The 22,169-nt window shown below is 50.3% G+C and overlaps 5 protein-coding genes across 5 annotated transcripts; 3 read left to right on the forward strand and 2 right to left on the reverse strand.

Annotated features, from left to right (window-relative positions):
- Positions 1-2,182: 2,182 nt before the first annotated feature.
- B0I36DRAFT_436596 (uncharacterized protein) lies at positions 2,183-3,525 on the forward strand (the record flags this gene model as incomplete). The annotated part of the gene is made up of 4 exons (XM_046162834.1): positions 2,183-2,295; positions 2,327-2,386; positions 2,567-2,670; positions 2,864-3,525. The coding sequence occupies 4 exons, from the start codon at positions 2,183-2,185 to the stop codon at positions 3,523-3,525; spliced, it is 939 nt and encodes a 312-aa protein (XP_046004785.1).
- A 1,184-nt stretch (positions 3,526-4,709) lies between these two features.
- B0I36DRAFT_209939 (uncharacterized protein) lies at positions 4,710-5,009 on the reverse strand (the record flags this gene model as incomplete). Its single annotated transcript, XM_046148893.1, has 1 exon — positions 4,710-5,009. A coding segment is annotated over one exon (300 nt), but the record flags the coding sequence as incomplete, so codon positions are not given.
- Positions 5,010-6,019: 1,010 nt separating this feature from the next.
- B0I36DRAFT_221697 (uncharacterized protein) lies at positions 6,020-6,346 on the forward strand (the record flags this gene model as incomplete). Its single annotated transcript, XM_046149029.1, has 1 exon — positions 6,020-6,346. A coding segment is annotated over one exon (327 nt), but the record flags the coding sequence as incomplete, so codon positions are not given.
- Positions 6,347-16,325: 9,979 nt separating this feature from the next.
- On the forward strand, positions 16,326-17,466 carry B0I36DRAFT_339542 (uncharacterized protein). Its single transcript, XM_046155888.1, has one exon. The coding sequence runs from the start codon at positions 16,503-16,505 to the stop codon at positions 17,214-17,216; it is 714 nt and encodes a 237-aa protein (XP_046004788.1). The 5' UTR covers positions 16,326-16,502; the 3' UTR covers positions 17,217-17,466.
- A 1,892-nt stretch (positions 17,467-19,358) lies between these two features.
- On the reverse strand, positions 19,359-22,155 carry B0I36DRAFT_378299 (uncharacterized protein; the record flags this gene model as incomplete). Its single annotated transcript, XM_046160656.1, has 5 exons — positions 19,359-19,665; positions 19,717-19,866; positions 19,991-20,910; positions 20,937-21,021; positions 22,115-22,155. The coding sequence occupies 5 exons, from the start codon at positions 22,153-22,155 to the stop codon at positions 19,359-19,361; spliced, it is 1,503 nt and encodes a 500-aa protein (XP_046004789.1).
- Positions 22,156-22,169: the final 14 nt, after the last annotated feature.

Here is a 22,169-nt window from a genome sequence, read left to right on the forward strand (position 1 = left end):
CCCAAGTCACCGGAATCCTGGGGGAACGGCCCGTGTCGGGGACCCACATTGGTCAGCCGGCGATCGCGCAGAATTGTCGCAATCTAGCAAACTCAGACAAGTTCAAGGTAGTTTCCACCTCACTTTGGCAAAGGGCACTCCTTGGCCATAGCGCCTCTGCCTTCGAATGCAGAGTTGACAGGAGTTGGCGTCGGGTAGATATCGGCCAGTGACAACAAGGGCAAAGCAGAGAGACAGAAAGGTCGACACAGCGACTTGGTTACGTAGTTTCCGAAAGACTTCAGAGAAAGGTGCTCGTTGACCACATGGAGCTTAGACGCCAAGGATGAGTTCTCCGGTGTTGCCGTTGCGGAGCTATGGATGAGTGACGACAGCGGGGAATGAGACAGCAGTTGTGTAAGACTATGGCTCGATCACATGTCGGCACACTTTTCTCGCGTTCTACCACAGAACAGTCCATATTTGTTTGTAGCCCTTGCTGCAAGGTGAAGTTATCAATCAGAATTGCGACAAAGTTATCGATCAGTGACATCAGAAGCCGAAAGTTGAGCAGGATGCATGGCAGGAAGCCGTGCATATTCATCTTTCCATATCCGATGACTCTCCTAGACGATGGAATGGCCACGTGGACATTACCTTCTGCGTCACACAATTCACAACACCGCAGCCGATCACGATGCCACCCGATGCCTATCCAGACCCGTGGCAAAACGACTACGAATGGCCAGTCCACGAGCTCGATGACTAGGAAGGCCCGCAAATCCCTGCGGCACCACCTGCGCTCGATGGTGAAGGAGTTGCCGAGACTCCGCCAATCGAAAGCCAGACCTCGGTGACCAGCGAACTACCCCTGATTCGACTGGAGGACTGGGTCGAGGGGAAATCTTATAATAAGAATCCACATACTCGTGTACATTACTCGATCGAATGGAAATTGACGGTAGATGGCAGAGTCGTCCCTGGCTCCAAAGATAGCGAGCAAAACCTTGTGCTCGCGCCGGGTGACTACTGGGAGAAGACACTACGAAACAAACTCGACAAATTGTTGAAGAAGAAGCTAGCCTCGAATCGATCGTATCGACCAGACGACACCACCGTTGTGGTCCATGTGCAGGATCGATCGGAGAGAGACTTTGTGAAAGATTCGACAAACTAGACATCAAATAGTCAATCCTAGAACAGCAACTTCTCCTCCGGAGCAACCTGTTTCGTGCTGGACGACGATTGAGGATCGAAATCACCTGCAACTACATCTAAACAAGTGGAGGCACTGGTGTAACATCCAAGCGTGGGACCAAGCGAGGCGTCGCGTCTACCTCAGAACGAATGCTCGCACAACGTGACATGTACATTGCTGCCGAGGAAGGCTCCAGTGGGCGGCCATCAATTTGCCAACAGGTTTACGCGACCTTTTGCGGCCCAGGTCCACCCTGCCACGTCGGGCCGTATTACTGGCAGGATAGGGACACCAAGAAGCGATACCGCTTAAAAATACACCACTTCAAAGCACTGATTGAGCACGTTGAGCAGGGTGGCACGTTACTTGATCATGACGATGTTCCTAGCAGCCTCCGTAAGCAGTTGTTCGCCGAGGACCAGCAACGTTTAGGAGAACAGCAGCGAAAAGCAATATCTCGAACCAGTTGCCCACCGATTAACATCACAAATATTATGCCAAATGCCGGGCTCTCTCCTGTTCCAGAATCCATGGCTTTTTCTGCCACAGCATCAACGTCTGCCAGCAGACCATTGCCATCTGCCGTGTCTCTTGAGATATCCGGCCCACGACACATCGCAGTGAAGGACTATTGCAACTGTCATTGTCTGCAAGTGGAACATCTATCCATCAAGCAGTAGTTCCAGAACATCTATCTCGTCACGACGGAACATTGCCTCGACCTTGAGCAAGTGTTTGAGGATCAAGACCCGGGTTTTTCATGGAGAGAGGGAGTGGAGGTAGGAGTCGCCCGACGTTTTGTCCGCGACATGTCGCGCTGCCAAGTCGCTCGTCTTTCGTCACTAGGAACAGGACGTGCCCATCTCAACAGAGCATCGAGGCTTCCAGTACCAGACGGTGGCTTGCGAAAGCCTTGTCGAGGGTCATCAAGCTAATGCATATTGCTACCAGGATCCCCACCAGCGCCATTCTCAACGCCATCATCAGGTCATATCCGTGTAATACATGCCGTGGATCTCTGCAGCGGAGGATCATGTCGACGGTCACACCATCGATAACAGACTGCTCACCATTCTTGATCACTACAGTACTACAGCGAATTCGGAATCGATATCCATGTAGATCAGGCACGAACCCTTTTGCGTACAGGCCACCTAACCCTGGCAGAACCAGCTACATCAGTGGAGGAGCCAACATGCGTGCGGGGAGGTAGGGTAGAGGTCAGCCCAATCGTGCTCCATGGTCATCATTCCAGTATCAGCACACACTACAGCGCTTGAGCTGCGGAAGTCCCACTGCCGAATGTGGGGTGCACGGCCCACCTCCCCGCGTGCTTGGACGGAGTGGTAGGCGCCAACATGACTTAAGACCTCCACCCCCGCGGTGCAGTGGCAGTCCTTTGCTTTTCGAGACTACAGTATCACCTGAACGCTATCCCAGCTTGAGGAAATCTCGCGCCTTCATGAAAGACTATCACGCCTGTACTAAGGTCTGTAAGTACTGCAACATGCAGAGTCGGAAAAGGAAAGTTAAGAAATCCTACCATTGTCAGCGCAACTCTGTCTTTTCGGGATCTGTCAACCGGACGAGCGTCTGGTCATAATTCCTAGGTCCCTACAGGACAACATCTTCGGTCGCCTCCAGAGCTTGACGGAAGTCTTTAAATGCCTCCACGGTCTCGTGGAGGTGCGGGGCTGTTGGGTACCGCTTTCACCTCAACCCCCAGCCTTCCCACAACGGATGCACCACAACGGGAGCTACACAGCGCTATTGCGAGCCTCCACCTCAATGAATTGTACTCGGACTTGATCATTGCTTCCACCACCAAGAGCTATCCAGTCCATAAGGTCGTCGTATGCACGCGGTCCGACTTTATCGCAGGGTGGTGCCGCAGTGATCGGGACGAGGTTGCCGACGGGATATTATCTCTCCCAAATGACGATCCCCTCGTTGTGGACGCGATGATTCAGTACTTCTATCGTCTCGACTATGCTGTGCCTGTCGAACAAGCACAGGACCAGGAAGATGCTGGCCTACTCTTCCATGCCAAAGTTTACACTCTAGCAGAGATGTATCTGGTTCGAGGGCTGAAAGAACTTGCCGTGGTCAAGTTCAAGACTGCTTCTTTAAGCCAGAACTGGAACACACAAGGCTTCCTCGACGCGGCCAAGGAGGCATATACTTCTACACCAGAGACCGTCAGAACCCTGCGGCAAGTGGTGCTCGAAACCTTCGCCATGCGGAAAGAGCTGCTGGATAAAGAGGAGACACAAGAGGTGATCAAGGGAACGGACGGTTTGGCTTATGACATCTTGTTCCATTTTCATCAGACCCAGTACAACTTCTGAATCGATTGATTCATGCTGTGCAGAACGTGGGCCGTACATGACGTCATTTCTGCTGTGTGCGCTGCATTTTGCACAAACTCTGTTCCGGCAGTCATTGGGCGACCCGGTCGTCGTACTGCCCAGCGCTCTGGGGACACGGCTGCTTTTGGCGATCTTCACAGGATCTTGCAAGGTCTATATTGGATCCTTTGGAAGAAATTGCACATTGTCGTCAGGAACAAATTCCGCCATTTCTCCTGAGAGCCACGACTATTTCGTTGAAAAGCGTACCTCCATGAGGTCTCACTCTGGCTAGTTATCGAAGCGTTTCCATATATCTCTCGCAAGCACATTTAAGAATCTTCAAATACTAATGCAGGCTAGTAACGCCGACAGAAAGCAATGGAGGTCAAATCCCCGCGAGCTTTTAGCGGGGCATATTGGTTCGTACACATCACAGGTAGCCTTCCGCCTTCTGACATTTTTGTGTGCTAGCACAATTACGCTGCCTTATAGCCTCGTCAACCGTGCGACTTGTAACCTCCGGAGCCGATCGGTACCGCTGGAGCCATGTCGAGTGGGAAGCACACCTCTTTACGCAGAATTCAAGTGCTCAGTCAATCACCGCATATACGAGACTTGCGCAGGCGTAGGTATCACCTTTGAAGTTGTACTAGTCAGAACGGTCTTACTAGGACAAGTACATCCGCTTCATCCACAAGTCTCCAGACATTGATCGCTAGCCTCCCATATACAAGACGAGCCAGTCGAGTCTAGCCTCGCACATCGGTAGTCTACAGATTGGAAGTGAAGGACTTCTGACAGAGATGAATATTATGCAAAGGTGCTCGGGCATGAGAAAGCAGTCAGGCCCGTACCGGCGTCTGATAGTTGCTCTGTCTATCCATTCATGGCGTCAGAAAGATCGTCATTCATCAAGCTATCCACAGTGAAAGGTCAGCAACCAGGTGTGTAAACTGAAAGTAAACCTGATACAAGTCCACCCGCTTGCAGCCTATTACAGTTGACGAGGACTTCCAATCCGTCCCGTCCTTGCGGTCTAGCAACCCTGCGACAACGAGTACTTCTCAAATGCGCTGATTCTTCGACCCAATCTCGTGCCGAGTGACTGCGCAGTTAGTTGCAATCGACTGCAGAGGTTTTCGATGGTGTAGCCGGTTTTTGGGACGAACGCGCTGAGACGGCAGCGCAGGGGTTCGGACCTGAAATGTTGAACGCTCAAAGTCTATGAGCATTATAGAATTGGTCTCAGAGCAACAAAACATATTGGCGTCGCGTACGTCGTCATGCTCAACGCCTAGCCGTCCTACTGATTCGACTGCCGAGCGACGTGTATGCATTAATTCCGGAGAGTCATGATGCTCCGAATCGATAGGTTCGCCTGCCCAGGATAGGAGCATCATGTAGACAAGCCGCACTCTATGGTTGTAGTAGTATGGCCGCTCGAGGTGGAATGCGCCCAGAAAAACAGGCACATGTTTGCCTTACAGGGGCTCGAGTGTCTCGTACACATGACCCTCATGGCGAAGATTATCGACAAATTCGGTGGTAGTGCCTTTTCCCAAGAGTCTTCATAGACTCAAGGTCCCGGTTGCGGATGACAGATCTCCTGCAAGATTGGTCAGCCCTGGTTGGAGCGGGATCTGGTTCTTCACGTTCTGGTGACCTACTGCAGCCAGCGACATGGCCATTTACACGGCCTGTTCGACGCTGTAGGCCCTGACTGAATTTGTTAAGCGCCACGCTGACTCGATAATCGAAGTTTCGACCGTCGTTGATAGTAGCCTGCCTCAGAGGCCGCCGGTCACCTCTCTTTATAGTACTGTGATGTGCAGTAACCCGAAGCACTTCGCTTGATGAACACCCATCTATTTATTGCTCCGTTGTCCTTTAAACAAATGAAACATGTTATCGTCACAGTATAAACGGTAGTTCTTCCGAGTCGACCAAGACAGGCGGCCGAAAGACGATAAGTCTCAGCATCGTGGACGAAACAGTCTTGCACCTTTGGGATCATCCGTGGGGAACATATCATGAGACAATCTTTCATCCACCTGAACCACTGCCAGCTTTTTTGTGAAATTCCTCGAACGTCTTGGTGGCAATGCCTAACAACGTGGCAAGTCGGCATTGCGAGGAGTCATATGCTCTCGTCCATCTCAGCCGACAAAGCTATGTCATTCTCGGACACGATCATGGATGTACAAAGGGCATTGAGGATGAGAGAAGGTGTCCACTCTAGTTGTGTCGAAGAGCGAGCCTGGTGCTTTTCCTCGGCTACCAAGGAGTTCACGTCAAAGTAAGATAGGAAGTCTCCAAGACACCCTCATGCCTGCGACACCACCTTGCCGTCAACTTCAAAACCTCAAACTCCGTGATGGCGATGTCCTGATGAGATAGCAAGAATTCGATGATATCAAGACATATCACCAAGGCACAAGCTATTATTGCTGAACGCGAAGTGGTGATGTCCTCTTCCCCAGTGATGCAGGCGCAAACACCACCATTCTTCATACCAGATCGGTCGGCCATTGACCCCATAGTCTATGCCAGACAGTATATCGGGTCACAAGCAAGCAAGGACCTGATATCAAGGGAAGATTGGGAGCTGATGTATAAACGAATGGCATGCTCGCTGATCATCATGTGTGAGGCGAATGTGGATTGGCCTGCAGATGATGGGGTACGGCTAATGCCGAGCACCACGGAAGAATGGCTTCTCACTCAAGAGGTGTTTGGGCAGATGCTTAAGGAGGTCTCGCTGCGGTTTGTGGTACTGCCTAAGGACCTGATGGATATTGCTGACCGAGTTGCGTTTGTTGTGAACTACTCAGACTTCAATGGATGGATCACTACCTCCACAGTCTTGACCAGGGAGGGATAAGGTGTTGGATGGATGGTACCAGCACACAACGGTGTGTTGGGAATATGACTAGTCTCGCGAATTTCAAACAATCACAATTGCCTACTTCTATGCGACTCTTTGGCCAAGGGAAGGGCGCCGAACATTGTCAGTGAGTCCCATTACCAGCTTCGAGGCATTGTTCAAGGCTAAGTTGAGTTGGTAGCGCCGAGCGTTCCGTACCGGGGCGGTAGGACGTTAATAATGTCAAAGGTCACCCCATGACCTCGCTCCACCTTGGCCAAGTACAGGCCGGCCTCATGCACACAAGGACAGGCTACACATAATGAAATAGGAGTAGACTTTTTCAACGCACAGCAAACATTTATTTTTGCAGCAGAGCAAACACTAGATACCTGTCACGCACCCCAGGGCGCAGCACGACTGACATAGTCGTGTTACGAGATAGAATATTAGCTTACACCCAATTTTCCACAAGATTCATTCGAGCGGTACCAGCAGCAAGGATCCCAAACTCGGAGCCAAATGTCCGACACGATCCTTCCCTTGTTTTTTTTCTTTCTCCCAATAATGCTTGTCTCTAGCGTGAAGCTCTAGTGCAGACATCGGCGGGAAAATCAACATCAGGAACGAGCGCTTGGTCTCAGCGAGCAGAAATGTGAACGAAGTGATGATAGAAGATATTGTGATGTCGACATTGGCAACTCATTCTCTGGCCACCCTGACGAAATTCAATGAAGCAGTGGGCCGTCTCGAGCTGTTGTTCATCACGTTTATTGCATTAAGTATGAAACGATATTCCGCGGAAGCGCTGCGCATTAAAACGCCTCTCACTTCCGCAGGAGTTCGATATTCTGGAATTTCGCTACAGCCATGCAGCGTGTCTACGTGCTTGTCATGATCACAGCGAAAGGGGAGTGCCAGAAACTAGTAATTAGTCGCATCTGGCTGATCATTCGTGTGCAATATGTTAAATAACCACATGGCTACTTTGTGCAAACACTGCGATGTTCAGGTCCTTCTATGCCAATTTTCAGAACTCAGAGATGTCAAGGGATGAATCATATAGACGGATGAACACGCATGCGCAGAGAGTCAGATCTCCAAGATTCTTTCGACGAACAGATTGGCGAGCAAGTGGCGGGTAATATAAATTGATTACCGTGTTTACATCTGCCCGCATTGAGTTGTATCCGCAGTCTGTTCCACCTCTTATGTGTCGCATCACGATTAAGACCAGAAGAAAGAGTGCTTTGCAAGAGATCTTCAGTAGGTTTCTTTTTTTCTTCATTTACTTCTTCGTTACTTCGCAAATCTGCAAAACATACGTTGGATTTATTCCATGCGATCTCAGAGTACACATGTGATGCTTTATTGAAGTGGCAGCACCGATGGATTTCAAAGCTCATTTTTCCGTGTTAGAATAAAGCCATCCTTAAAGTCGCGGCCTCGACGATGACTTTAATGGATAAGCACGATAAATTGGACTATAAATAGGGTCCGGAAGAAGGTGAGATTGATATTCGTTTATTGTGAACTTCCTTTAACATCGTGCGATGATATTGCCAAACATCCTCCCGACTTCGTCTCGCAGTATCAGTCAAGTCCCGATAGTGGTTAGACAACATGAGTCAGGTACTCACAATTTTTTATAGGTGGAGAGTAGAGAAGGACCGACCAGGCTTATGTTGTGCATACGTGGTGGAGCGAGTCAGCATTGCATTGCTCTGACGAATTTAAGAAAAACTGGAGAAAAAGAAAAAGAAGAGGAAATACACTAGTCATGAAATGTCTTGGTCCCTACTCAGCTCTTAAGAAAATGAAATACACATGAACTGATACGTGGTTTAGTCGGGTCGCGCCTGGTACTTTTGGCATTACAATCGAGCCTGGTTCCGAAAATACATGCCATATTCCAATTATGTCTTTTTGGCTTTTCATGTCAAACTGGATCAATCAATAGTGCTACATTACACTCAGATATCTGACTAATCTGGCTGGCCACATGGAGAAATATGCAGAGTCAAAGCGGAAGCTCCTCAATAAAGACGTGACGAGTCCGTTATTCAACTTAACTTATTCTTTTTGTCGTACACACTTTTCTTTTCTTGAAACCGGGCTATGTAGTCAGGGAAGCGAAGCTCGAACTTATGCTGAAAAATTCTTGGATCTATGAAGTAGGGGGTCTTCAGTTGGCAGATGCTTGAATCACTTATATTCAAGGAATGGCAATTCATCATTCGTTTTCGATGCTTGGTTGATTTATAAGACGGATACATGTATTGTAGGATTACATTTACATTGTCCTTCAAAATGAAAATCATACAATCATACGTATTATGGCATTCCAGTGTGCTGTTCGCTTGGAAGGGCTTACACAGCATACAGCTCGTAGGGATTCTCTACAAACCTGCAAGCCGATATCGTGACTTTCGAAAAAATTGCTACCATGAGGCGGCCGCTTCCAACAGGAGGAATCACGTTCGTTGTATCTCTTTTGCCTCTAACCTGGTCGAATCCTAACGCCAAACAATTGAATATGCCTTTAAGACGGTGAAATATCATTTTCGCAGATGAAATCCACATGCCCAGATCTTGTAGTCAGAAATCAATTGCGTTTAGGAATATCATTAAGTGGCACCTTATATATGTTGGAAAGTGAAGAGACATAACGTAATCCATAAGCAAGTGAATCACACAAGCTAGTGAATCAGTCGCCCGCCACTTTCGTACAGGCCTTCTTCTTTCCCCTTTTTCTCCACCAGTAATTATGGGACGGCAATCAATTGAAAGCGACGTAATTCTCGCGCTTCAGGCGCTTCAATCTGACCCAAAATTAAGCGTACGAAAGGCTGCATTACTCTACAATGTATCATTCTCCACCCTCCAGCGACGACAACACGGCCGACCTGCCAAACGCGATCTCCGACCACATAACCAGAATTTGACCTCGTACGAAGAGGACAGCGTCGTACGATATATAATCGACCTAGATTCGCGATCGTTTCCGCCGCGCTTAAGTGGTGTTCGAGAAATGGCGGATCGACTCCTCGGCGAACGCGACGCGCCACGCGTTGGAACGAACTGGGCTGCGAACTTCGTACGACGACGATCTGAGCTCCGTACGCGTTTTAATCGAAGAATCGACTACCAGAGGGTCCTCTGCGAGGATCCGGACGCGTATCGCGCGTGGTTTGAGCTCGTACGAAACATAATTGCGAAATACGGGATCCACGATAACGATATCTACAACTTCGACGAAACGGGCTTCGCGATGGGCAAGATCTCCGCCGAAACTGTCGTTACGACCTCTGATCGACGCGGGAGGCCAAGAGCCGTACAACAAGGCAATCAGGAATGGGTTACAGTAATCCAGGGTATCGCGTCGTACGGCTACTCGATCCCACCATATATCATCTTCGCGGGGAAGGTCCACCTCGACTCCTGGACCGCGAATAGCCCTCTACCGGCCGACTGGGTAATTGCGCTTTCAGAGAACGGCTGGACGACGAACGAGAGAGGTCTAGAATGGGTAAAACACTTCGATTTCCATACGAAGCGTCGTACGAAGGGCACCTACCGCCTCCTCATCCTCGACGGCCACGAGAGCCACCATTCCGTCGATTTCGAGCTCTACTGTAAGGAACAGAATATTGTAACGCTCTGTATGCCTGCCCATTCATCACATAAGCTCCAGCCTCTCGATGTTGGGTGCTTTAGCCCTCTTAAACGGGCGTACGGTAAAGAAATCGAGGGTCTTATGCGGGCGCATATTACCCATATCTCAAAAGGAGGACTTCCTCCCAGCCTTTTATAAGGCGTACGACGCTGCGATAACGAAGTCAAACATCCAGGCAGGCTTTAGAGCAACAGGCCTAGTACCGTACGACCCGAATTATGTAATTTCGCAGCTAGATGTGAAGTTTCGTACGCCGACACCGCCAGGTTCCTCTACTGGGCTGCCACCTCCTTGGGTTTCAAAGACGCCGAACAACCCAATTGAGGCCGAATCGCAGACAGAGTACATCAAAAATCGTATCGTACGACACCAGAATAGCTCTCCGTCGTCCATTATTGAGAGCCTGCGGCAGCTAAACAAAGGAATCACAATGATGGTGCACGAGCAGACCCGTATGCGCCATGACCTCGCCGAACTTCGAGATGCAAACGACCGCCTTAGCCGCCGTCGTCGTACGAAAAGAAAACAGCTACAGAAAGGAGGGTCCCTCACGATTGATCAGGCAAAGGATTTGAAGGCTCAAATCGATGCGACGCAGCAGTTAAGGGCGGAAACGAGTCAGAACACTAGTCGTACGAGGAGGCCAGAAACGCGCGCGCGACGATGTGGCGTCTGCGGCGAGCCCGGCCATAATGCTCGTACGTGTCAGAAAGTTGTATCTGCCTCTGAAGAAGAGGATTCTGAATAGTTTCAATTGATTTAAGGCGTTATGGTTGAATTCTCTTATACATTATCGTACGGGTGCCCGAAGACTGATTCACTAGCTTGTATGATTTACTTGCTTGTGGATTACGTTATATCTAGTTATAGTAGTATAGGATGACCTCGTAGATGGGAAGGCGTGATATTGGCTCGTTATTAGAGAATTGGCACTCTAAAGCTCTTCATAAAATTCAGATGAATAATAGGCATTTGTTATTCTATCAAGATTCGAGACTATCATTCCAATTTCAGATGCCACGACAGTAACACGAAATGAAAAATCGATTATTCAGTCATTGGATTAGGATAACGACCTCTGTAAGCCTTGTCTGGCGATAGGATTGTACTTGTAGTTATTAATATCAATATTAACACTAGCAGCGGCCTACCTACGCTCTGCCGTTTTTTTAAAAACCGCTATATGCACGCACCTATTCCACGAGATATGTGTGGCCTCCTCGTAAGCGAAATATCCTGTCTACGACAGTTTCAAGCCATTCAGCGTAGGGCTTGTCCCTCAGTGCACTTGAAACGAGTCGTACTGACATTGACATTACTCACCGAAACCTCTCCATTCTCGTTTCTTGGATTGGGTTCAGGGAAACGAAAGCAGTTCACCATATTCTATTGCTCAGTTCAGTCCGTGAAGGTAATTCAAGTAGGTACAGACTGCAGAAGAAATCAGAAAAAATAATCTGGTTACAGAAGAAGGCGATTCTACATCAATCTACATGATATTGCCGTTGACCGACGTACGCGGGATCAGCTCTTACTTCCGGGGGCGCTGGAAATCATTATTCACGAATTACGAATCACGATGATAATGAACAGCTTAGAAAGGGGGTCCTAGCACAACTGATCAAGCAAAAAAATTGAAGGCTCAAATCGACGTTACGGAGCAGCTCATGGCGAAAACAAGCCAGAAGACTAGAGCCCTAGCAACTGGTCTATGTAGTTGAAGGCTATTAATTTCGAGAGAAATAGCTCGTTTCTAGTGAATACAAAAGAGATATCTGGTGTAAATCTCATTCACAGAGGCAAATGATCAGCAGCGATAGGATTGTGGATAAAGAGTGGTAAGATCACACACTATTCCCCGGGAAGCCATCATTGCACGCGACATCGAAAAAAACGTACATTCATTTTGATCTACTGAAAAGGTCACGATAGCGCCCACTATGGCGTGCCCGGCTTCGTTTTAAAAATTGTGGTTTTGTCTATCCTGCAGCTGGAATTGCTTACACGGACTGAACGCAGATAAAACGGATTCGTCTTTACTTTGCGGGGCAGTATTGTACTCCAAGGAGTCATCATGAAAGAAAACTCTCGCGAGATCATGTCAATGTGGTTGCAGGACGCAGTGGTATTGAAATTGATCTTACATTGGTACAGGTTCGTCTGATACAGCAACGAGTATTACCGTAAAGTCGACGTACTATATTCAATGAGCAATTGAAGTAACTCATCTATGGCACGGGTAGCTGTTTTCTCTTACTGTGACAACTGCTAAGGCGGCCATGGCGCATACCGCTCGTGCACCATCATTGTGCTCCCTTTATTAGGCTCTCATTAATGTGGTAATGCAGCTTGCTGTACACTTAATTCTGTGTCCAGAGTGAGGCGGATTAAGTGCTGTATTATCGGAAAGTTGCACACTTGCTTGTGGGTGGCGTAACTACTAACATCCAAACCTATGAGTTTAATCTCTATATCCTTGAAAGAAAAGAAGTTTGAAATGAGGATTTCAGAATAGATATTTCAATAAGTCTAAGGGTTAGTGATTACTAGACGCAAGGTCCTCGGCAGTTCAAACAGGACAAATTTCCAACCTTCAAGGGCAGTAATTCCTTTCGTGAACATCACGATCATCCCACATCAGTTCTATCGCACAAACAACGTCCCCAGAACATTGATACGGTGTAACTTAACCCATAAGTGAGCGGGCCATTTCTTATCGCCGCTAATACCGAGATTTTTAAACCCTTATAACTTCTTTATTTTAGAAGCTATAAAGACGAAGTAAAGTCCATTCGTAAAACGATAAGAGTAATAAAGACCTTCGTTTAAAATCTAGTTAATAAGTTATTTACTCTATAAGGAGTGAAGTAGGGAAAGTGGAGAATGAAATTAACATAGTTCCTCGTTTATAAGCTTACTATTTATTTCTGGAACTAGATATTACTCGAGGAGATAGATCATCCTTATCGTTTACTAATAGACTTAACCATATCCTTATTACTTTTAAAATAAAGAAGTTGTAAGGGCTTAAAGATCTCAGTATTAGCGGCGATAAGAAATGGTCCGCTCACTTGTGTGGCCCGCTCACTTGTGGATTACGTTATACCTTATTCTGCTTTTTCATTTATCGTTTCAACGAAGGCCCTCAGCATCTTTCAATTTCCATCTTCCTTTTTTTTTTTGAAGTGATACAAAATGTTTTGAAGAGAGTACTGAATCGCATGATAAGCAAATATGTAGCTTTGAATATCGGCCTCAATGCAACCTCAGGGAAATGCACGGTTTTTAGAGCATAAAGATCAGTTCATTATACATTCGTTCATCATTTGATCATTTTCGACAAAAAGCAAACGGAGAAAGCGGCGAAATAAGGGCTTGGGTAGAAAATAATTTAACCTGGCGTATGGAGCATGCTGACGGAGGTGTTGCGGAGGGATCTCTGCGCGAGAAAGGCGGAGGAGATGGTGGAGGACACGGATGTGGAGGGCGAGTGTCCGGCGAATGCACCGTATTGTTGGCATGAGAGATGCCCGCGGCGATGGCGTAACGTGCGCGAAGGGTTTTGTCCACCCGTGACGGGGTGGCAGATGCGACTGGATGCCAGGCAGATCATGCGCGTGGTGGCGCGAGTGCAGGCCTACGATGGTTGTGGCTGGGCTGCCTTTCTTCTGCGGGAGAGGGCTCTCGAGATCGGGACGGTGTCAGGGCCAGACGATATGACGCTGACTTGTCTTGTGGACTGAAGGGTCTACAAACCGGAGCAGGGGTTGTGCGAGATGCGATGCTGGGAGGTCATCCACAGGCCCTTTTTCCCTGTTCTGTCTCGACAGAGGTATTCTGTCCGCTTGGAGCGAGGTGAGAGAGACCAGGCAGTTCCGTTTGTGCGCCTGGATGGGGGCGATTATTATGTCGTCGGTCAGCGTGAGTTCCACTGAAGGTAGGAGGTCGTATCCGCATTTCGGTCATCGATGTGGTCGGGAGATCACCTGTTTGCGGCCTTACACAGGATGGTGTTTGGGGCTCAGCCTAGGGGCGTCGGTGAGAGTGGCTTGAGGACAGTAGAAGGGTTCAAGTGACTGGAAACACAACACATCCAGAGATGCGTGCAGCTAGAGAATGCTTTCATCACAGACATAGCATGCTGTCGGAAAAGATGGTCAAGATTCCGGGTCAAAGGGGGATATGGGGGCACAGCCCCCGTTGCACTCGTCCTCCGACAGGAGGGCGGGTGTTCAGCCACAAGGAAAGAGGCTTTTTCAGTAAAACAGAGTAGAAATAAAAGGGACTTTTGACAGAAGACGTAGTAGAGAAGGGGGGCCATGGGTCCCCCTCATACAGTGAACCGCGTGAACAATTGAAGGGCCTTTTTACAACACCAGGATGTATCGTGAACCAGGTGAAAGATGCCTATGTCGCGCCTTGCGGGCGCTCCTCTTACAGATCGGCCCTTGAGGGCCTCACACACGGCGCCTGCGGGCGCCTAACACAAACACACAGAGGGGCCTGAGGGCCCCTCCTAACAACAAAAGAGCAGAGTGACCCGAGGCCTTACTGGACTAAGGTCGAGAGCAAGCCCTTGCACCACAAATGGGGACCAGTACACAGTCCAACGTAGCAGAGGACGGTGCTGGGCCCTGGATGCTGCGCGGTGATGGCGGCTTGGAAGGGGCGGAGTGGGAAGGAGCCCGGTGCTGTGTTGCAGCTTGTGGAGTCCGTCCGGAGACTGGTGGAGGAGGATGGAGACGAGAGGCAGGTGGATCTGGCCTTGTTGTGGCACGAGTTGAGTGCTGTTCTGATGTGATGGGCGATGGAGCAGGGACTGCCTTTGCAGAGCGAGGACCTCTTGGTCTGTACTGAGCCGGGGGCGTGTTGCCCGTATACGACAGGGAACGTGGTTGGTCTTGCCGGGGCTGCGTGTGATATGGCTATGGAACGGACGGGGTTTCGCGAGGCGCCCTCGGCGGCTTGCATGGGGATGCGGAGCAGATTTCTCTGTTCGTTGGCGGCGTGCTGGAAGTGCATGGCGCGGCAGGAGGACGGGGAACTCTTGGCGGATGTGGCGCGTGGTCCGGTGCCTGCTCATTTGATTGAGCATAATTGTACGGAGGAGCAATACAGGATGGCTGGCCTGGTCTACTGTGTTGGCACGATGCGGGAGATCGGGTGTTGTTGGCCATGGGAGGATACTCGCGCTCAGGTAGCGGCGATTTGTGAGAGTGTTCTCGTGTGTGTGGAGCGAGCTTGTTCCCTCTCTTGAAAGTCACGGAGGCCGTGATGTCTTTATATGGGGTGCTGCTTTGGGTGGCAGCTGAGTGTTGAAGCCAGTGATACCGCATGCTTATACCCTGCGGGTACCACCTGGAACGTTAAAAAGTGAGGTCAAGATTCCGGAACAGCGGGGGTACGGGGGCGGCAGCCCCTGTTGCACCTGTCTGTCGAAGACAGGCGGGTGTTCAACACCCTCAAAAGATGAACACATAGATGGAAAACGGGTGAACAAATAAAAGGGACTTTTTTACAAACAATAGGATGCAAAGTGAACGGAGTGAACGCGTAGACAGAGTGCCTGGAAGGCACGAGGAACAACACATGCACAGGTGAATGCTTGACAAGTGCACTTGGTGAGAGCCTCATGTCGCGCCTTTGGGGCGCTCCTCTTGCAGTCGGGCCCTGGGGGGGCCCTCTACACGGCGCCTGCGGGCGCCTAACAACAAGCAACAACGGGCCCTTGGGGGCCCTCAAACACTCAAAAGACTGGAAGGACCGTGACACTCCTTGGGGGAGTGGCACACAAGGCTTTGCCACCAATGCGGAGCAGTACCAGTCCAACGTAGCAGAGGACAGTCCGGGAGTCGGGTTCGGTGATCGGGGGTGTCGTCGGGGTTGTGGAGACGATCCGGCCCTCTGCGAAGGGACTTGTACACCTTTTGGTGAGTCCACGATTTCGTGGACTGCTAACCTGCTAATGGTAATTAGTGGGGGAATCGTGCGTGGTCGCACGAATCACATCGTCCATCTTGACCCCCTTTGGACAGGGGGTCCGGTATGATTCACTATTAAGATGGACGTGGTCGGTGGTTTTCAAGTACCACCGGTACATCATGTTTTGGAGGGCGGACCAGTGGTCGTAACCGACTACCATAAATGGAAGTGCGCCCAGCGGGCCCACAACAACACGCACCAATGAAACGTCATGGTGCACTCTGCACACAGAGATAAAGAGGGGTGGTGCCCCGACAAAGAGGGGAAATGGTTTCTCTTCTTTCTACATAACACTTTTGGACGAAAGACAAGAGGATTGACACACGGGCCGTGCACGAATAGTTGAGGTAAGTGCGGACAAAGGACTGGAGAAGGAAGGGCTTTTCTTCTTGGATTCCGGGTTACTGGAACACGACACGGTGTGCCACGATACGGAGTGGTGGTGAGGAAGGAATGGAGGAGAGGATGGACGATGAGTGTAGGCAATTGTGCCGGGCTTACTGTTCGATGTTGGGCATGGACGGAAGGGAAGACGGGATGGAGGGGCCGAAGCTGTTCATGTGGGTAGGTGAGGCTGGCTGGACCGCGCTGGAGGCGTTGACAGAGAAGGAGAGGGCAGAGGCCTGTGGAGACCTGGAGAGGGTGGTGCGATACTGCAATGAGGCAGATCCGGGTAGTGATGTGACGGCGACGGAGGGAGGCGTCTTGTTGTTGTGCTGGGCGGTCAAGCACGGGATACCACTGAGTGGTTCGGACTGGGGGGCATGGAGTGATGAAGACCCCTACTTGTTGGGCCGGAGTCTGGAGAGACAGGCGTTGTGTGGTTACCTGGTTCGTGGAGGCAGGTTGCCGGGCACGGAGGACAGCCGCGCTGATGGGGTAGCGGCGGATGAGTACTTGTGCAGGCTGGCGCTTTGTGAGGAGTGTCCGGGGCACGATGCTGTGCGGACATGGGACCACTTGGTGGGCGTGCATTGGACTGTCGAGGATGCTGACATTGCGAGGCTACTTTTTGTCGCCTACAGTTTGTCGGCGGTTGTGGAGCAGCTGTTTCCGCGTGGTGGAAAACAGGCAGAACTTTCTGGTCTGGTGTGGAAGCTGTTCGGTGAGCCGGACTTTGAGTCTCCGGGGAGGGCGAGGGCCCTTCTGGCATTGTCCTTGGCTTGAGGCCAGTAGAGTAGGTAGAAGAGGTCGCGGGTGCAGTGACGGGACAAAACAAACCCTTCCAAGATGCGTGCGGCTGAAGCATGCTTTCGGTCTGGTACCGATAAACGCGTTAAAAAGATGGTCTTGATTCCGGATCAAAGGGGGGTATGGGGGCACAGCCCCTGTTGCACTCGTCTGTCGAAGACAGGCGGGGTGTTCAGCTGCCAGAATGATGAACATGTAGATAAACGGGGTGCAATAAAAAGGCTGTTTAATGCGCAGCTAGACTCGCTTGACAACAGGACATTGCGATCTATTGATCACAATTCGATGGTTTTTCTTGTCATGGTACTCTGTTCTGCCATAGTTGGTCCACCTATCTCAACTTCTCTTCAGCACCCGAGAAGATAAGCTTGACACACTTACTTCAGCAGAAAAGCCCAATAGAACTTCTCCAATTGAAATGTATGAAGTCCATGAGGTTTTTAAAGCTACATGGTGGCCGTAAGTGGTTTGGTACTTTTCTTAGAATTCCCTGTAAATAAATCCAGCAAGGATATGTCATAGAGCCGAGTAGAAACGTGAAGACCCAAGACTCCTCTTATCGTTTTCATAATGTGTATCACTACGTTGTTATGGATTCAGAAACCCTATATAGGCTGGGGCAAGGAGTGGCTCACTTGGCTCACTTGCTTGCTGACCACGTTGTAGCGAAAGTAATCGCCTCACAGTTCAGAAAAGTCTAGAGATGGTAACGATAATCCACGTGGGGTTCCAAAAATGCGCAGGAGTGTAAACTACGGTCGGAGGAACCACTTGGTTAAGGAGGCGTCGTTTTGGTCCAAATGTCGGAATTGGGGGCTGTCGTAATTGAGTATCCGTCTCAGGACTCTTTCCGTCTACAACTGAACATCAGGATGGAGGAGACAAGGGCAAGGGCGTGCAGTCCTGTATAGGCTATTGTTCTGCGGCATAGCTCAGATCTCAGCTTGTCGGGTATATGGTTCAACGGCGTTTGTAACTTTTGGCCACTCTCAGGGCTTGTGCCGTCAATACCAGGGACGAATTGTAAGGTGAAGTCGCTTTCTGCAGCGCGAGCCACTTCTATTACTACTGCGCGGCACGCAACTGGTAACATTTGATGGCTTGACCTTGCTGATAGACTATGGAGAGCCGCAAGTGATGTCGTGCCCACCCACCTATATGTGCATTGGTTGACACGCAGGGGCATCTGGTGGACTAAACCCGTCCGATGGCAAAGGGCAGTCTCACCGAGCGCGACGTCGCCATCTGAGACTGCTGCCGTGGCACAGACACAACACCTCAAGCTGCAAGCAGAGTTTGAGAGTGCAGGCATGTAGCAAGGTCAGCCTGGAGCGCTGTGGTGTTCAGACATAATTCGACTGTTTCTGTTAGTGGGGAATAAACAAGTCGGCGGCGCCACTGCCCAGCCTGATCTGAGCAGCCCACAGGCCACCAAGTATCATTTAGGTACCAGCGGCAGGGATATGCGCTCGCACGTTGTGACTGATGTCTCGCTATCCTGACTTTGTCAATACCGTTCCTTGGCAGTACTTGCCGGCCACCTTCGTCTTCCAACCCCGTCGGTATTCCATGAGCGACCCTATTAGAGTGAGCCACACAGTGGTTGGCAAATCCAACGAGGTCTTAGCCTAGCTGACGCTGGCTGTCGGCAATCTCGTTGCCGTCAGCCAGGCTAAATATGGTGTCTTGATGGCACTGTAGCGTAAACACTCCATTCCAGGCAATGGTGCTGATGCTGGCAATCTCACGCATCGCATGCGAAACGTGCGGGCCGTGAGCGGCTGCTCCTGCGGTTGTTCAGAATGTAGCGCGTGCTTATTAAAATTCCAACTATGCTCCATGTCGTCGGAGCTCACGCGATATATCTGATATTGCTGAATAAGAGTGAGTCACGGGGAACCAGCGCGGCCGGTGTCCGGGGCCACGGGCGTGATCAAAATGACGCTCGAGTGCTGTGCTGGTCGTGCAGGTGAGCTGCCAGTGGCCCTCGGATACTTTCCGCGCGCAGGCCCATGCGGAAGAGGAGCCATGTCCGCGATCAAGTCCAGGATTACGACATTTGCTAGAGCCTGGTAAGACATAGCAAAAGACTTGGCAGTCAAGTGATTCAAATCCAAGCTAAGACCCAATCAATTCCTGGAAGATAGCAAGGCCTTCTCCCAATATTCGGACCCGGCTCACCAGCATGATCCTCTGCTGCTTGGTTGTCGTCTGTTCCGAGGCTATAGCCTCCACCTCACTATCAGACATCTTCACAACCACAAGCGGCGAAACAATGTTCTCGAGACCCCTCACAAGATGCCTCTCAATCACCTGAGTTGTCACATTGGCAACAAAGGTCTTGTACTGCACCTTGTAGATCGCTCGCATGCAGTCAAGTGCGTCTTCGATGCTGAATGTGTCCATGTCAATGGTAGTAGCTTTGCTCTTCATCACAGCTTGGACGACCTGGTTCATGTCGAGCTCGGCGGCCTACTTGTCATAGTGGGAGCCACGGCTGCATCTTTCATGGGATTCATGCGGAAACCTGGCTGGCATGAGGACTCTCAGTTTCGTTCCAAGCCTCTCTTGCCGCCGACGCTCGATCACGTCAGCGTAGTAGTGGTTATAATTGATAGGAAAATCCCTGAGATCTTCAAGAAGCTTCCCTAGCTCGTGCGAGGCTGCCGATTTTCGCCGTTGAAGCTCTTTGTGCACCATCCTCGCCCTTAGCCGAAGTTCGATGTGAATGCATTCAAGGACTGACTGACCATATGCGACTTCTGATATCCTGCGGAGCTCTATGTCTCAAAAGGTTTGTCCAGAACTTCTCACAGAGTTGACTGACGTTGTGGACGTGATCCTCTGCCAAATGCTCCCAGGGTTCGGACTGGTCCCAGAACAGCTCACCGATGAGATGCGGGTTGAAATTGCCCATTAATTCTCGACCCCTAGAACGCCGAAGCAATTTTTTCACCCAAGCTACCGATTCTGTCTTGGAAAGCCGCTTTGGCGAGCTCGACTTGGAGAGGAACTCCCCAAAGCTCATGCTGTCTACCTGTTTTGGCCCCTCCCCTGGTGCTTCGAGATCGTACTTGTGACCCTTCCTTCGGAGTGTTTCGCTGAAATTGCTATTGACGTGCTGGACCACGGCCCGCAGTCTGGCGATTGTCGTTTCATCTTCCAGCGAGAACTCCTCATCAATGTCATCGTCTCTAGTCTTGAAGTAGTCGTGCTCATAGTTGCCGTTGATGGCTGATTTGCAAATTTCCTGACACTCGATGCTGAGCTGTGTCAAATAGATGCGGCATGCCGAAGGTGTTGGTCGCGAATCTCCTAACGTCTTCAGCTGACGAAGATCCTTTGCGAGTGCTCTCTCGAGTTCCGCATTGAGTTGCGGAAGTTCGGCCCTGACGTGCTGGAACAAAAGCAGACTCAACCGCTCTCGTAGCGCCGCGATGCCGACCATATCTGAGGGGAGAACGCTGAAGTTGGACGCTTGGAAGAAGTGAGCTTCCGCAGTGTTCCGCTCGTGGAAAGTGAAGTTTTTCTCGTCAAAACGACGGTTTCGAATGACGTGCCAGCCCAAGCTGAAGAACACGTCCTTGTTCTGGGCAAGCTCAAGGAATTTGGACTCGGTGCCAGATCCGGCAGGCAGCTGATCAGGTTTGGTGATGACGCCAAGTGTTCGCTTTCCCGCTAGGTCGAATTTCGCACCCGGTGCAGGATAGACTGATTGGCTGCGTCATTGGTTGCGGAAATGACGGCCAAGCAAATCGTCCGAGGTTGCTTAATGTAGCACCTCCGTTGTCAGGGTGATCGGACAAGTCGTCCTCAGTGATTTCAAGTGACCGTGGTCGGCATGTTGACGCTGTAGGACGGCGGCGGAGAGGATATGGCGATCGGTGAACATAACGATAGTCCTTGGCATCATAAGCTTAACACTGTCCAAGTCGGCCCCTAGCTCAGGAACGCTTATCTTAACTAGGATTGGAAAGTTGTTCTTCGATTGCCGAAATTGTAAAGGCGAGAATCTGGCTGACGGCCGTGCAATACAGCATTATTGAGGTGCGCCGATACCTCCACTCGTGGCTCCGCAAGGTGGAAGAACAAATATTCGGGAGTTTCCCAGTCGATCTTGAGCAAGTCGATTGTCTTCGAGGATGACCAAGCCGAGTCTCTACTTGAGCATGTTCGCCACCAGAGCTCCTTGAAAGACGTCCCTAAGAGTCTGAATGAGTCATTTGACCACAATTTGCAGGATGAAATGCACTCTGCCATCAGTCTCCACACGGCCATGTACGCGCTTGCTGACAAGTATCTCGTGTCTGAACTCAAAGCTCTCGCAGTGAGGAAGTTCAGCGCTGCTGCTAAAGGGAGTTGGAGTGCTGGACATGGAGGAGGCACGTCAGGTCCTGAAAACGTTGCCCGCGCTGACTTATGACGTGCTCATCAATGGTCGCTGAAATGGCTGGAGATAAGAGAATTGGCGTCGGCGGGCAAGGAGAGACTATGGCGTCGACGAAGACAACAAAGGAGATGAGGACACCGGTGTTCCAAAGAGGCTATGACAGAAGTTGCGGCCGGTCCAAGTGCGTCCTCGCCGCCTGACTACACATTTGCCCCTAAAACTCCTCGATTCAAGGCAGCAATGGCTGCGAACGAGGCCATGGTCACTCTTCATTGCATTTACAATGTGACACACCTTCACCCAAAAATGTCTCAATTACAGTAGCTAATATTATGCCACGCTCTCCTGTGCCTCTGCAATGTCCACTCGTGTCCAAACTCCGGAACAGCACGAGATGGCCACTTTTGCAAAGCCCCCCTTGACACTCATCCACCACTGAATGGAGCAGCTACACAGCGTAGCCATGCCACCACAATACACGCACCTCACTTTCGCCGGCGCCTCAACAACAAAGGATCCAGCCATTGATGATGCCAGGC

Source organism: Microdochium trichocladiopsis, assembly GCF_020744255.1.
Source record: "Microdochium trichocladiopsis strain MPI-CAGE-CH-0230 chromosome Unknown B0I36scaffold_14, whole genome shotgun sequence".
NCBI classification, from domain to species: Eukaryota; Fungi; Ascomycota; class Sordariomycetes; order Xylariales; family Microdochiaceae; genus Microdochium; species Microdochium trichocladiopsis.